Source organism: Microcaecilia unicolor, chromosome 12 (genome assembly GCF_901765095.1).
Source record: "Microcaecilia unicolor chromosome 12, aMicUni1.1, whole genome shotgun sequence".
NCBI classification, from domain to species: Eukaryota; Metazoa; Chordata; class Amphibia; order Gymnophiona; family Siphonopidae; genus Microcaecilia; species Microcaecilia unicolor.
The window spans coordinates 21,757,313-21,773,626 of record NC_044042.1 but is presented as its reverse complement, the minus strand read 5'-3'; the positions used below and the strand labels follow the sequence as shown (position 1 = coordinate 21,773,626).

Sequence of the window (16,314 nt, the reverse complement as noted above, 5' to 3'; positions counted from 1 at the left end):
TACTTGCATATAGTTCTAACAGTGTTTAAATACTATTCTATTTAATGTGTAAAAATGCAAGCAGTTTTGCATAATTTTGATTTTTGTTTTCAACACACATCATTTTTTAATTCCTTGGGGTGTATTTAACTGCATCACATAATAGCTGATTACTGTGCCTGAAGTTCAGCCCTCTCCTTGTCTGCTACAGATTTGGGGAAGTGATTCCCTGTAGCTTAACCGTCTCCTGTTTTCCTGCCATATTGAGTTAACAAGTTTGCCCATCCCCCCCCCCCCCCCCCCCCCCCCCCCCTTTCTCTCAACCTGTATGCTGTGAAAGAGAGGGGCAGAAAGGTTATTCTACTGACCCAGGAAAACTACTATTTCAACTAAAATTTTTTTAGAGCTATTGAACGTACACAGCACTGAGCAGGCATGTAAACGAGCATCGTTTCTCTCTGTAGTTTACAGTCCAGTCAAGATGACAGGTGGTTTTAGGAAATGTAAAAAAACAAAACAAAAAATCTTAGATTATGAGCTTACTAGGAACAGAAAAAGTGCCTGTATTATAATTGTAAACTGCTTTGATTGTACCACAGAAAGGCAGTATATCAGGTCCCTTCCCCATCCCCTTAGTTACAGTAAACAGCTTATTTAACCCTCTTCATATTAAACTGATTTGCTAGTAACAAGAACCTATCAGAGTAAGTTGGTCAAAGAAAGGCTATTCCTTTCTTTTACCTGTATCTTTCCTCTCTGTATTTGCTCTTTCCCTTTTCCCTTCAGCATCAGTTCTTCTCTGAGGACAAGCAGGCCCAGTTATATTCTCACATGTGGGTGACATTATCCGATGGAGCCCGGTGCAGGCGCTGACTAGTGTACAGATGTTTCAAGAAAATTCTAGTAGTTTCCCACCACACATGAGCAGGTGCTGTCCCACTTAATGCTGGAGCCCATATCCTTCATTTTTCCTCAGAGCAAGGAGGACACGTTTTTGCGGGGTCTCAGTGCTTTTTTTCTCCTTTTGCAGTGTTCTCCCTTGTGGATATTTTTCTCTCATTTCATCTTTTTTGTCTTTAATTACATTTTTTGTTGTTTTAGCTCTTAGTGTTTTAGGCCCTTCAGGTTGTCTTTCTTTTTCACAGCTTGGTAGGCCCTCATAGGCCTGAGCACCGACTTCGATTTGGGCTCTGCCCCTTTTTTGTAGTCCAAAATTGAGGAATTTTATTTTGGTTGTGATTCTTTTTGCGATGTCAAAGAAGACTCCCAGTGGATTCAAGAGGTGTGCCCAATGTAATCAGGTGATTTCGGTGACAGATCTGCACTTGGTGTATCAGGTACCTTGGGCCTAACCATGACGTTAACCTCTGTTTGAAAATGCAGTTGAGGACACAGAGAGCATTTCAGGTCCAGCAGGAGAGACTTTTTAACTCCTCAAAGGCTGATCTGTAGGCCTAATGCAGATTTACTCGCCCCCAGCAGAGGGTGCAGTTAGGGAACGTAAACACTGATTAGAAAGTAGCATTCTGGCGTTCAGATATATATATCATAAGACATTCCTTTATCATTTTCTCTTGCTTCACCCTATGCCTGGAACAGTCTTCCTGAATCCCTACGCCAAGCCCCCTCCCTACCCATCTTCAAATCCTTGCTTAAAGCTCACCTCTTCAATGCCGCATTCGGAACCTAACCTTTCGAACATATAGGTTGCCCCAATCTGTCTGACCTTTCAGATTAACTGTACATTTGTCTTTTAGATTGTAAGCTCTTCGAGCAGGGACCGTCCTTCCATGTTAAACTGTACAGCGCTGCGTAACCCTAGTAGCGCTTTAGAAATGTTAAGTAGTAGTAGTAGTAGTAGTAGTATCTACAGACTCTAATCCAAAGCCCTAAATATACTGACAGAACTGACTTGAGGCTCAAGTATTTATAAAATAGCTTATTTATATTGCAGCAGGAAAAATAATATAAATACAAGACTAATGAAAAAGATGTTCCTATCAAAAGGTAGTTCAGAGCAAATGCACATTAGCCCTAAGGTAGGCTACTAGTACGGCCTCTTATTTTAACCCCTTAGCAACAACATAGCAGTTATACATCCTGAATATAAATGGGGAACCAGTTGATCAGTAGTAGGCAGAAGTTCCTCAAATGAATCAGCAGAGCAGTGCAGGATGAGAGACTGGCATAGAATCTGAATGATGACAGTTCAGGTTAGATGGAAAACCAGCAGCCCGTTGTTTCGGCTTCCAGCATCTCTTTATACAGGGGTCGCAGGCACCAGATGTCTAGTGACATGAAACCTGACCTTGATGTTGATCACAGGCCCTGAATGTTTATCACAACAGTCTTGCCAGTTTCAGACATTATGACTTGAGGAATCACAGCATTGTCCCATATAAGTCGTGCTGGAGGGTCACCTTGACCATGAGCCACTGTTCCAGTAAACAATATACAGATATTATCAAAGCTGCCCAGACATGGCAGTAGCCAAGGGCAGGGGAATTTCCTGCAGACCTTGGCACAGTTATACTGATCTCCAAGTCTTTTGCAATAAAGTTTTAATGGGCCAGGTTCTGACTTGTTGTGTTTATTGTTATAATGTTATATTGTTATGCCGTGTAGTGCTATATAGCGCTATGTAGGGCTTTTGCTCCTACAGATCCACTGACATTGGCACCAAAACATAGACCTTGATGGCTGGCCAGACATCAGCTACCACTGGGAGTGCACCAACATCGAGATCTCCAAATCCCGTCAACATCGGGCCCTGGGTCCAGTCAGCATCACACCAGATACCAAGGATGCATATGGGTTCGAAGTCCTTGTTGGCACCGAAGGACCGTGATGCCCAGCATCAGGGAAAGCCTAAGTAGCACAAGCATCGGTCCTCTGAAGCACGCTACCAGGTGCGCTGGAGCATCGACATCACTTACACCCAAGAAGTGTCGGCACTGGGAGGAGTGCTCCCCCTCCTTGGTGGAGATATTGGTGTGCCAGTCTTCGGGCAGCCAGGTTCCCGTTTCCAGTTCAGTACATGCTCCTTCGCAGGATATGCCTGTCCAAGCTCCCCTAGCCTTTGCTGATGTCTACCTTCAATGTTGCCAGCTGACAAAAGAAAATAAGATACTCTTAGCTTTCCTTTTACCGGTCCTAGATTTTTCACCACACTGTGTCACAATTATGATATGGTTTGTACTGTTAGAAAGGTGCTTGTCATGGCTGCCAAATGTTTATAGTGTAGTGAAGATAGAATTTTAAAGTGATAAGTTTTAAAATGTAGAATAGTATTACACTGTCTTAGAATCCACAGTGAGCTGAACGGTACTCTTTATATTACCCCAGAAGCAGGTTCTTATGTAGTTAAACATCACCCAGACGTCTTGTGTTTTAAATTGTAGCGAGATCGTCCACCACCCCCTGCAAAACCACCACCTGATGATGAGGAAGACCTCTTAGAGAAGAAATACAGCCATAGCGCATCCTCTGAGGTAATGAAGCCACAACGTTTTGTTCTTAATATTGAACTATGTCCTGCATCATAACACAATATGGGAGCAGTTTTATAAAAAATGGCCATGCATGCGTAAAAAGTAAACACACTGCTGGTTTTAGGTATATTATGATCTGGAAGAGTTTATGTAATTTATACCAGTGCTTCTCAACCCTCTCTTGGAGGCATACACTTTGGTTACTGGAATGAATATGCTTGGAGTAAATTTGCAAATATTGGCGAGCCATTGTATTTAAATATATCTCTTGCATAGTCACTGTGGCAGCCCTGAAGGGTGAAAAGCACTAATTTGTACGGTCACGACAGTCATTCACTTAAGGCATTGTTGAAGATTGCCCACCTTCTGCTTTCATCACCTCACCATCTCTTTTGTCTTCTCCCTTCTTCTCAGCTCTCAAGCTTCAACATTTTTTTTCCTTTCATTCAACCATCTCCATTCTGTCTGAGTGCATCTCATCTTCATCACTGTCATCGTGTCTCTCCTACTCAATACTCTCTTGCTCCTTCTCCTGCTCTCTGGTGGGGATATCAATCCCAATCCTGGTCCTCCAAATCATCTCTCACCTTACTTGTGCAGATCACGCCACAATGTCTCCAGTCTAATTTCTGTTCCTTTCTTCTCCCATTCTCTGCCTTTCATGTGCCCTGTGAAATGCCCATTCTTTCTCCAACAAACTTTCCTACATCCATGACCTCTCTATCTCCATCTGCTTGCACTAACTGAGATTTGGCTTTACCCTGAAGACTCTACTTCAACTGCTACCCTGTGTCATGGAGGTCACCTTTTCTCCTATACACCTCACCAGGTTGGCCTTGGAGGTGGTGTTGGGCTACTAATCTTACCCTCTTGTAGATTTCAACCTCTTTGTCCTCCCTCAGTCTCACTGCTTTCCTTCTTTCGAAGTGCACTTTATCCATCTATTCACTCTTCTAACTCTTTGAATAGCAGTCATTTATCAACACCCTGATAAGTCCCTTTCTTCCTTCCTCACTGACTTTGACTCCTGGCTTTCCTTCTTTCTCAAACTCTCATTTCCTTCCCTCATACTTGAGGTTTTTAACATTCATGTTAATGATCCCTCTGACTCGTATGCCTCTCAGTTTTTTTCTTTAGCATCCTCTTTCAGTGAATGGTGATGGTGCCGCTTGATAACCGTGATCATAATATGATCAGATTTGATACTGGCTTTGGAATAAATACATATACGTAATCATTTAACTTTCAAACAGGAGACTGATAAAATGAGAAGAACGGTGGGAAAAAAAAACTTAGAGCAGCTGCAAAGGTCAAAAATTTACATCAGGCGTGGATGCTGTTCAAAAATACTATCCTGGAAGCCCAGGCCAAATATATTCGGTGTATTGAGAAAGGAAGACCAAATGACAGCCAGTATGGTTAAAAAATGAGGTGAAGGAAGCTATTACAGTGAAAAGAAAATCCTTTGGAAAATGCTGCTTGATTCTCACAGGTCTCCACTAAACCATCTCTCGCCTCTTCAATCTGTTCAAAACTCTGCTGCACGACTTATATTCCGCCAGTGTCACTATGCTTATGTTAGCCCTCTCCTAAAGTCACCTCATTAGCTCCCTATCTGTTTCCGCATACAATTCAAACTCATCTTATTGACTTACAAGTGCATTCACTCTGCAGCTCTTCAGTACCTCTCCACTCTTATCTCTCCCTACACTCCTCCCCATGAACTCCTTTCATCGGGTAAATCTCTTATCTGTACCCTTCTCCTCCAGTGCGAAATCCAGACTCTGTTTCTTTTATCTTGCTGCACCATACACCTGGAATAGACTTCCTGAATCAGTATGTCAAGCCCCAGCTCTGACCATCTTCAAATCTAGGCTAAATGCCCACCTTTTTGAGGCTGCTTTTAACTGCAAACTCCTATTCACTTGTTCGCTATCCATGACTATTTTATAATTCCCACCTTAAGTAATTCCCTTATCCCTTATTTGTCCTGTTTGTCTGTCTTGATTAGATTGTAAGCTCTGTTGAGCAGGGACTGTCTGTTATGTGTTCAGTGTACAGCGCTGTGTACGTCTAGTAGCGCTATAGAAATAAGTAGTAGTAGTATGTGCAAGGTAGTGTGTCAGTTACTCCTCACCAGTTAGCTTTTAGGCAAACTACCTGGTCTGTCTTTTATCCTTCAATTTTTTTCATCCTGTATTAGACCCCGGGTGTGGGGAGGAAGAGCAGGGGCAGTGTAACTGAGGAGGAAGAGGAGCATCCTTATGAATTGCTGCAGGCAGCTGAAACAAAGAAGCCAGTGGCACTGGAGTTGAAAACAAAAGGTAAGTCTTTCTTGCAGAGAAAATGCAAACAAAAGTAAGGGTGAGAAAAGCATATTACGTCAGATTCAATGTACATGTAACGCATCTGAAATAAGAATGGTACTCAGTAAATGGTTAAACCTTATCTGAAGATTCATCAAAAACTCCCATTATCTAGAAAAAAATTGGTTTCTATGCTCTGATCCTCTATGTGGGGAAAAAAACTTTGCATATCCAAAATGGACATGCTCTATAGCCTGACCTAACTATCCTATGGCTTAATCTGCCCCCCCCCCCCCCCCCCCCCCCAGCTGGAAAACCTAGCACTTGGCTAACCTGCCTCTTTCACCACTTCTGTGATTTATAGTCTGAACTGAGCTGTTTGAACCATGTAATTGCATTGTATATTAAAATATGTGAGAGGTACCAGGAGCAGAAGGTTAGCAAAACACTGGGTTAGATGCAGAGAGGAAGTCAGGCTAAGACATTTTTGTAAAATAGATCTGTAGGAAGATGATGTCTGATTAGGTCATGAGGGAAGAGGTTTCAAAAAGGACTGTTGAAGGGAAACTGTTAACCTGGAGATAACATTCATTAGAATGGTTTTGGTCTTGATCATGCTCTTTTCTGCATTACTTGATGGACGATCATGAGATGTGGTTGGATCTTCAAGGAAAGCCTCATTTGTTTACACCAGTGGATATTTCTTAGGTTGTTATTGACCAATCAAGCACACTTACATTTTTCTTTTTCATTTATTGATCTTGGATAGCTCCTAATATAGAACTGCTGTTTTGTTTTCACTTAGTTGTCTAAGTCTAGCTTAGTTCAGTGTTTCCTAGCTGGTGGGACCCCAGGAACCCCCACATAGAGGATCAGAGCATAGAAACCCATGCTATCCTGTGGAATGGGTGAAGGCTTGGATGGAAACAACATGGGAAATTTGCTCTCTTGATTTTTGGGAACTGAACAGATATGGGCTCAATATTCCAATGAGTTAACCAGTTAAGAGAGGCTTTTGTCTGGTTACCTCATGCTGACCAGGCCCCAAGGGAGCTTACCCACATAGCGCCACTGAATATTCCTTCCACCAGCTAAAGCCAAAACGGTGGGAAGAGTTTAGGGGGAGTCAGCACTTAACCAGATAAATTAAACTGGCCACAGATAGATTAACTTATATTTGTTTATTCCAGACTTGATTTTACACTTTTTTATAGATATAGTCAAAGCGTTTTACAAATATACTGTTTTTGCGGGTATTTTCTGTCCCTAATGTGCTGACAATCTAATCTTATGTGGTTAAGATCTGAATATCAGCACTTATCTGGTTTAGTGCTGTTTATCTGTACATATCTGGATATTTAATGCCGGTACCCAGACATGATCTGGCATTTATTTATTTATTTATTGGTTACATTTGTGCCCCACATTTTCCCACCTATTTGCAGGCTCAATGTGGCTTACATAGTACCGTGAAGCGATAGCCACCTACGGTGAAGAAACAAATACAGAGTAATGTTATTGTCAATGAAATAGATATGTACAAACACATTAGGGAATCATAAAGAGGGAAGTTAAATAAAGTTCATGGTGTTCAGTTACAAGTTTAGGTTTCTTTGTGTTGCTGGGTTCAGGTACTTAAGTTGGGTCAGTGGGATATGCCTTTTCGAACAGGTTGATCTTTAGTGATTTCCGGAAGTTGAGGTGGTCGTACGTAGTTTTTATGGCTTTTGGGAGTGCATTCCAGAGTTGACGTGCTTATATATGAGAAGCTGGATCCATAAATTGATTTGTACTTGAGTCCTTTGCAACTAGGGTGGCGAAGATTTAAGTAAGTACGTGATGATCTGGTTGAGTTTCTAGTTGGCAGGTCTATGAGGTCAGACATATATCCAGGGGCATCTCCATAGATAATTTTGTGGACCAAGGTGCAGATTTTAAAAGTAATACGTTCTTTGATTGGAAGCCAATGTAATTTTTCACGAAGGGGTTTGGCGCTTTTGAATCACGGTCTTCCAAATACAAGCCTGGCTGCCGTGTTTTGAGTGGTCTGAAGCTTCTTTATAAGATTCTCTTTGCATTCGGCATAAATTCCGTTGCAGTAGTCGGCATGGCTTAGGACCATTGATTGTACCAGATTGCAAAATATTGCCCTCGGGAAGAACGGTTTCACTCGTTTAAGTTTCCATATTGAGTGAAACATTTTCTTAATTGTAGAGTTAACTTGGCTCTCAAGTGTAAGGTTCCTGTCAATTGTGACACTGACGATTTTCAGATTATCTGAAATAGGAAGGGTATAGTCTGGAGTGATTAAGTTTATGGGTATGTTTGAATTGTAGCGGAATGAGGGAATGAGGCAGTGTGTTTTTTCTGTATTGAGTTGGAATGCATTTGCCCATGAGTTCATGGTATGCAAGCTGAGGTTGATTTCGTTGGTGATTTCTGACAAATCATGTTTGAAGGAGATGTATATATTGTAACGTCATCAGCATAGATGAATGGGTTGAGGCCCTGAATGGATAAGCCCTTGGCTAATGGAGTCGTCATTAGGTTGAATAGGATTGGTGATAATGGTGATCCTTGAGGGATGATAAATTTGAATTTGATTTCACTGGATATGTTCTGGTGGTTAGAAAACCCGTGATCCAATTGAGTATATTTCCACCAATCCCGAAGTAATCTAGGAGTATATTATGATTAACCATGTCAAATGCACTAGACATATCAAATTGGAGAAGAAGTATGTTGTTGCCAATTGCTATTTCCTGCCTGAATCTGGCCTGGAGGGTTGTTAACACTGTTTCTGTGCTATGGGGGGGGGGGGGGGGGGGGGGGGCGAAATCCTGATTGTGATTCATGTAGTATAGAGAATTTGTATATGTAATCATTAAGCTGTTTGGCTACCATACTTTCCATCAGCTTGACTATTAGTGGAATAGATGCTACTGGGTGGTAATTGGTGAGTTCATTTGCGTTTTTTTTGGTATCTTTACCCTTTGGGTATTGGGGTGAGCAGGATGCTGCCATTTTCTTTTGGGAAGAGACCTTGTTGGAGCATAAAGTTCAGGTGGGAAGTGAGATCTGCTATGAAGCAATCAGGGGCGGATTTTAATAGGTAGCTGGGACAGGAGTCCAATTTGCAGTGAGTATTGGAGGCTCTATTAACCACATTGGTAATTGATTCGGTAATGAGGAGGGCAAATTTTGACCAGACTCGGTCCGCTGGGTATCCTCCTGAGATTGGCTCTAGGCCATTAATGAAGTTTTCAAAATCGGTGGTGTTCTGAGGAAGGTTGTTTTCGTAATTTTGCACTTTTTTCATTGAAGTATTTGGTGAGTTTGTCTGCAGATGGGATGTCAGAATTGGTTGTGGTGACCGAAGTAGTGTCCAGAAGTTTATGTACTATTTGGTATATTTTCTTTGTGTCTTTGTGATCTGGTCCTATTTTGGTTTTATAGTAGGACCTTTTGGCTTGTCTTATTACGTATTTATATTTCCTTTGAATATCTGGGCATAATTTTGACAGTGGCGATCAGCATTTTAAAAAGCTGACTGCTGCTGTCTGAACATTACCCCCTATTTTAAACACGGCTTGTGCACATTTGGGGGGAAAAAAAACACCATTCTCTGCAGGGGGTTGAAGGTGCACGTGGTGTTGTGATGTCACCAACAGAGGAAGTTGTGCCAGAGCTCTCATACAGCCCAGAGGAGCCCTATTTAGACTTCTCAGAGCCTGCACAGGGATTACTATGCTATCGCAAGTCCCTCTCCCAAGTCATAGTTAGTTGATGTAGCCTAGTGGTTAGAACAGTAGGCTAACAGAGGGAAGCCAGGGTTTAATCCTGCTTCCCTATGGATCTATATTGTGACCTTGGTCAAATCACTTCAGCCTTCGTTATCTCTGTTAAAAACTTAGATGGGAAGCTCTCTGTTGCAAGGGATACCTACTGTACCTGAAATGTTATTATTTTAAAATAATTATAATCCACTGAGCCACATACTTTTACTTACCAGTTTACAGTCAAGTGTATGAAACAGGAATAAAAATTACAGGGGCATGAGTCAGTTACAATAATAATTGCTGAAAGCACAATTAATCACAGCTCCAATTTGTCCAAAAGTCTGTGAAATAAAAAATAAGAATTAAGTTTTTCTGTTCACTGGTAGAGAGTTCCAAATCACAGGCCCAAGTTTCAGTGAGATTTTAACAGTTTCACAGATGTTTTTTTTTTTTTTTTGTTACATTTGTACCCCGTGCTTTCCCACTCATGGCAGGCTCAATGTGGCTTACATGGGGCAATGGAGGGTTAAGTGACTTGCCCAGAGTCACAAGGAGCTGCCTGTGCCTGAAGTGGGAATCGAACTCAGTTCCCCAGGACCAAAGTCCACCACCCTAACCACTAGGCCACTCCTCCACTGTTGCTACTATTTGAGATTCTACATGGAATGTTGCTATTCCACTAGCAAAATTCCATGTAGAAGTCGGCCCTTGCAGATCACCAATGTGGCTGCGCAGGCTTCTGCTTCTGTGAGTCTGACGTCCTGCACGTACGTGCAGGACGTCAGACTCACAGAAACAGAAGCCTGCGCAGTCTTCTACATGGAATGTTGCTAGTGGAATAGCAACATTCCATGTAGAATCTCCAATAGTAGCAACAGAATCTCCAATAGTAGCAACATTCCATGTAGAATCTACAATAGTAGCAACAGAATCTCATATAGTAGCAACATTCCATGTAGAATCTCCAATAGTAGCAACATTCCATGTAGAATCTCCAATAGTAGCAACATTCCATGTAGAATCTCCAATAGTATCTATTTTATTTTTTGTTACATTTGTACCTCGTGCTTTCCCACTCATGGCAGGCTCAATGTGGCTTACATGGGGCAATGGAGGGTTAAGTGACTTGCCCAGAGTCACAAGGAACTGCCTGTGCCTGAAGTGGGAATCCAACTCAGTTCCTCAGGACCAAAGTCCACCACCCTAACCACTAGGCCACTCCTCCACTGTTGCTACTATTTGAGATTCTACATGGAATGTTGCTATTCCACTAGCAACATTCCATGTAGAAGTCGGCCCTTGCAGATCACCAATGTGGCTGCGCAGGCTTCTGCTTCTGTGAGTCTGACGTCCTGCACGTACGTGCAGGACGTCAGACTCACAGAAACAGAAGCCTGCGCAGTCTTCTACATGGAATGTTGCTAGTGGAATAGCAACATTCCATGTAGAATCTCCAATAGTAGCAACAGAATCTCCAATAGTAGCAACATTCCATGTAGAATCTACAATAGTAGCAACAGAATCTCATATAGTAGCAACATTCCATGTAGAATCTCCAATAGTAGCAACATTCCATGTAGAATCTCCAATAGTATCTATTTTATTTTTGTTACATTTGTACCCCGCGCTTTCCCACTCATGGCAGGCTCAATGCGGCTTCCATGGGGCAATGGAGGGTTAAGTGACTTGCCCAGAGTCACAAGGAGCTGCCTGTGCCTGAAGTGGGAATCAAACTCAGTTCCTCAGTTCCCCAGGACCAAAGTCCGCCACCCTAACCACTAGGCCACTCCTCCACCCCAGGTTTTAGGAAAGGTATCCCTTTCCATTGGAAGAATATGCTTTATGGGTTGAACAGTATCCTTCGGAAATCTAAAACTAGGAGAGCGATCTTAAATTTTGCACCCTTCACTATAGGAAGCCAGTGCAAATTATAGAGACTTGGGGTAACAAACTCATATGGTTCACACCTCTTGAGCAATGGTTCAGCAGCATTTTGAATAAGCTGTAGCACTCTTAACAAGAATGATGGAAGGCCCAGAAAGGATTACAGAAATTAACACAGAAGAGCACCACAGATGATATTTCATTTCTTTTCTGCCTACCTGCACGTTCTAGGTAGTTTACAATCAACACGGACAGTAGACAAAACTACAAATCCCATCTGCTGTCACCAATATCTAAAACAGCTCCCCAGTCAACAATCCCAACCGCCTTCTTCATTCTCTGTCCAACTCCATCACTTTATCAGCAGCACACGTGTCATAAGTCATCGGTGGAAAGTAATGGCTTCAATCTACCTATTGTGCAGTGGGAAAACACACAATAAATACATACATCTTCCAAAAATGACTTGGGAACAGTTTACCAGAAAAAAAAAATGGGTCTGCGTTTTGAGCCTGAGAGAAAACCATGAGATATGTGAATATGCACCCATCGCAGACGCAGTATCTAGTATAGTATTTTCAGCAGTGCATTTCTGCTTGTGATCTTTTTTCAGGGCCAGCATGCACTGAAATTAAACAAAGACCTGAGTCTTAAGTAGATGGATCAAGAATGAGGTGTGACCCTAATTTCTAGCCAGCAGCAGATTGTGGCCAATTTTAAAATCTTTGAAACATACTAATTTTGTGTGGCAAATCCCACGGCAAACTATTTATCTGGGTGTGCATGAAACCACTGGCTTAATTAATAGTAGGTGCCCCAGCTGTTGCATGTTCTCCCTTGTTGTGTGTTTAATTACCAACCTATTTCCGCTTGCTGTGCTTTAACTCAGTATGTTGGGTTTTTTGGGGGTACAGGATGTGTTTGGCTATGGTCCACTCAGCATACGTTTGTAATTCTCTCAGGAAGGTAGCAGAATCAATACATATTTGCCACCTTCTGTTATGACAAGGTTTTTACCGAGAGCCACTTCATAGAGCTGAAGACTGTTAATGTTTTGAGAAGCAGCAAATCAAACACTAAGGCGGCATAGAGCCCTGCGGAGCAAGCTGGTTCATTCCACAGTTTCCAGCTTTAGCACCTGCAGTACCAAGATTCATTAATGATCATGTTATGATCCAAAGTAGAGAATTCCTGGCATGTCTTTCAGCATATATTATTGTTTTGTTAAGATGAATACATTTTATCAGTGCTTGAGTGAGTCACATAACACCAGGCAGTTTGAGCTTTCCAGAAATTTCGAGTTAAGCCTAACAGCTAGAGTTACTAACATGTGCTGTAATGCTAAGATCCTGTCAGTTTATTGCAGGTCCAATTTCGTGCAAAGGGAGCTAGTTACTAACCATGCATATTAAATGTAAGCTCTCCCTTTAAACCATTATTGTACATGTATGAAACTTCATGTACTGCTGTGGCCTCAGAGCTGCTTTGTTTTCCTTGTATTTTATTTTGCTGGCTCAGTTATCTGTGTCCAGTGATGTTTGTTAAGAGTGTCATCTTTATGATTGATTTCTGATGTTTTAATGTATCCTGCTTAGAGTGTGGAGTTAGTTGGGTAAGAAATTTGTTATATATATTTTCAGCAAGCTCCAGGATTTTCTGCTATATTCATGCTATTTGTTTTCCTTGTAGCCATGGCTAAAAAAAAAAATCATTTTTTTCTTTTCAGGGTTTTCAGCTCTTTATTAGGTTTTATTTATTTATTTAGTTAGATTTTGCTCACACCTTTTTCAGTAGTAGCTCAAGGTGAGTTACATTCAGATACTCTGGATATTTCTCTGTCCCAGGAGGACTCACAATCTAACTTTGTACCTGAGGCAATGGAGGATTAAGTGACTTGCCAAAGGTCACAAGGAGCAGTAGCGGGATTATTGTTTTCTTAATGTTCTAGTGAGTTATTGCCACACCCCACTCACTATTTTTCTTGCGTGTGTATGTGTGTGGGACTTGAGGCATCGGGTAGGCTTCCAATTGAAGGATTGGTTTCAGATGTCTCTTACTTGAAATTTCTTTTCATATCATGTTTTGCATCTTGGATAATGAGAATACCTTTATGTGTACCGCAGGAGCCCAGAGGTAGTTCCCACCCCCAGTGCACGCCATTTCCGGCAGTACAAAAAATTTGTATTTTTGTAGTGCCAGTGCTTACCCGGCGGTAATCGAGCAGCGCAGTGTGCTGCCAGGTTACGGCTGGGTTAGCACGATAGCCCTTACCGCCACCTTCCCCCCCCCCGCCCCCCTTGCCCAAAGTGGCCAAAGATAGCCTTTTACATGGGCTTCCTTCCACTTTTGAAATAAATCAAAACCGGCAGATTTTAAGCAGAAAAAAATTAGAAATTCTCTCCAGCTCTGAGCTGGTGTTAGATTTCCAACAGTAAGGGCAGGTTTTGTTTGTGCGCTGTCTTGCGAACATTGGGAGGGAATTGCAAGTGACCTCATTTACATCCATTTGACTGCTTTTAAATACAATTTGCTCTATTATTTGGGCTGGCTGTTTTCCTGAGCTGCAGCCCTCTGAACATTCTGTGCAGATTAATGCTGGCACTATTGTAGCGCTAATCAGCTCTAGCGCAGGTGTTAGGTTCTGAGCATCGGCCCATGAGTCCCTGAGGATGGACGATCCTAGTCCCGGGTCAAACTAAGGACCTTCTGCATAGAAGCCATTGGCTCTCCTTGCTAGTTTAATTTTTACTACATCCGAAGCTAAATAGCTACCCATACTAATGTGATTGCTCCTTCAGCATAATATATCATCTTTTCAGGGGCATTTAAAATCACTGTTCTTTAAGCTTAAGGGATAGTTAGTAATGGACAATGGTAGCTGCCCAAACCTTACTGCCGGTAGACTTGTCACTGCTTTACCACTCACATCAGTTGAATAGCAGTGAGACGATAGTCATGACTAAATACACAGAAATATTGGGAAATCACTGATTTGGTCCCATTTACAATTAATTATTTCAAGATCTGAGGGTCTTTAGTTCAAGAACCAATCCCCCCCCCCCCCCCCCCCCCCCCCCCACACACACACAGGGCAATAACCTGCTGTCCCTTATGTATTTATATCTGTATGATAATTCCAGTTGAAATACCTATGGCATGCTTGGAGAACTGCCCTGCGGTTTGTTTATCCATTCTCTCCTGCTACACAGTATTAACAAGTTGAAAACGTGTGAGCCTTTCTGCAGCTGGGCTGTCTGTGAAAAATAATGAGCTCTGACCGTGCTGCTACATTGCAGGGGAAAGGAAACCTGCTCTGTGCTGCAGCATCTGATAGAATCTACTGTGTCTCAGTAAAATCCTAGGATTATGTTGAAGGTCATATGGTGGGTCAAATCAGACACAAGCCATTGTGAGAGAGAGGGATATTTACTGCATTGTTCCTACTGTTCCTTGGTACCTCCTATTTTGTGACGCTCCCGTTTTGCTCCCCAATGTCTGTGTCCATGAATAATGGCTGGCTGTTGTGTATTTTACAGAAAACATGTTGTATCTTAATATACCACTGACAGCTTCAAATATGTTCTTAAATGACTGATGATAGAGTTGTAATTACAGGGCAGGTCATCTTCCTTCCTAAGTGATGTAAATCAGTCCTGCTAAAAGGAAAAACACATCCCAAAGCTCAGGATGTGGTGTGCTGATACAGATCCTATGGGATGCTTGTTGCATCCTACATTACAATACTTGGAAAATTTTGTAGATTGAAAATGACTTTCACACATTGCGCACAAGCATTCTCCTTCTTTCACACTCACACTGTGTCTCACTTTCACGTGCCACTAGCAAAGCTGCCTGCCTCTGCAACAGTGGCTTCCAAAATCTAAAATGTCCTTTGTTGAACTTTGTTCTTGATGAGAGCTGTGTAGACCACAAATGACAAAACCTGGAATGAAGCTATGAAAATGTAAGTACAATGAAACCAGTTGTCTGTTTCTTTTGCTAAGGCTGATCAGTCTGTCTCTGACAGTGTCAGTGGAATTAATAGTATGATCCAGCTTCTCATACCTTTTCTATAATTTGTGTTTTTCTGCAGGTGAGGCGGGGGCTTCCATTTCTGTAAGCAGTGGCCAGCCTCAGGTAAGAGCCTGGTATTCCTTGCTGTTTTGGGATAGGTAATAGTTTGTACTGTTTAACTACAGTTTCCTTGTGATTACATGGTATAAAACAGATTTTTAAGAGGACCTACCATAATTGCATTTATACCACACCCTGAACATTGCTGGTACTTTATATAGGCAGGAGATATTTACACTACATCCCTGAGCACAACAAAGGTGAGAGAGAAGGATTGTTTTTAATCAAACCCCTGTGGGGAAATATTCATGTGAATATGATTTAGTAGTGGAAAAGACTACATCTATAATACAGCGATGCATATCTAATAAGGATTATATTTACAGGCCAGACCACGAAAAGCAGTGCCTTTACAGGATGTCCCAGTGGATTGCTGTGGTTCATCCAATATCTTTAGTGGCCAATCAGAGCTTGAGCACCATATAGCAGAGAAGACAAACGGTAAGGATATAACCAAGCTGGCAACTGTTTCAGTTAAACTACAGTCATTGTGGATAATACTGTAAGTCTTAGACCTTGGCTTTGTTTTCATTGTTAACCCATTTAACAAGCATGTCCTGTATTTCCTATTAAGAAAATAGGATCACAACCACCATAATTCTTTAGAATGGGAGTCTAAAATGCCAACTGAATTGTCCTTATCCTGTTTATTACCCATGGGCCAGAGAAGTTTATTGTGGAGATACTTTGCTCAAACCTCAGACAGAGTGGAGGATCGGTTTGGGTGCTTAGGTAGCGCTG

General features: G+C 41.9%; 1 protein-coding gene across 12 annotated transcripts in view; it reads left to right on the top strand.

Annotated features, from left to right (window-relative positions):
* Positions 1 to 16,314, top strand: part of ANKS1A (ankyrin repeat and sterile alpha motif domain containing 1A) — a 246,919-nt gene that overhangs the window by 105,145 nt on the left and 125,460 nt on the right. For all 12 annotated transcript variants that reach the window (XR_003943956.1, XR_003943957.1, XR_003943955.1 and 9 more), the window contains 4 exons: positions 3,381 to 3,470; positions 5,674 to 5,794; positions 15,533 to 15,576; positions 15,900 to 16,014. Coding sequence is in view for 7 of the 12 variants with exons in the window: in XM_030220444.1 (XP_030076304.1) it covers positions 3,381 to 3,470; positions 5,674 to 5,794; positions 15,533 to 15,576; positions 15,900 to 16,014 (370 nt within the window). In the remaining 5 variants the exon portion in view is untranslated. The remainder of the gene's footprint in view (positions 1 to 3,380; positions 3,471 to 5,673; positions 5,795 to 15,532; positions 15,577 to 15,899; positions 16,015 to 16,314) is intronic.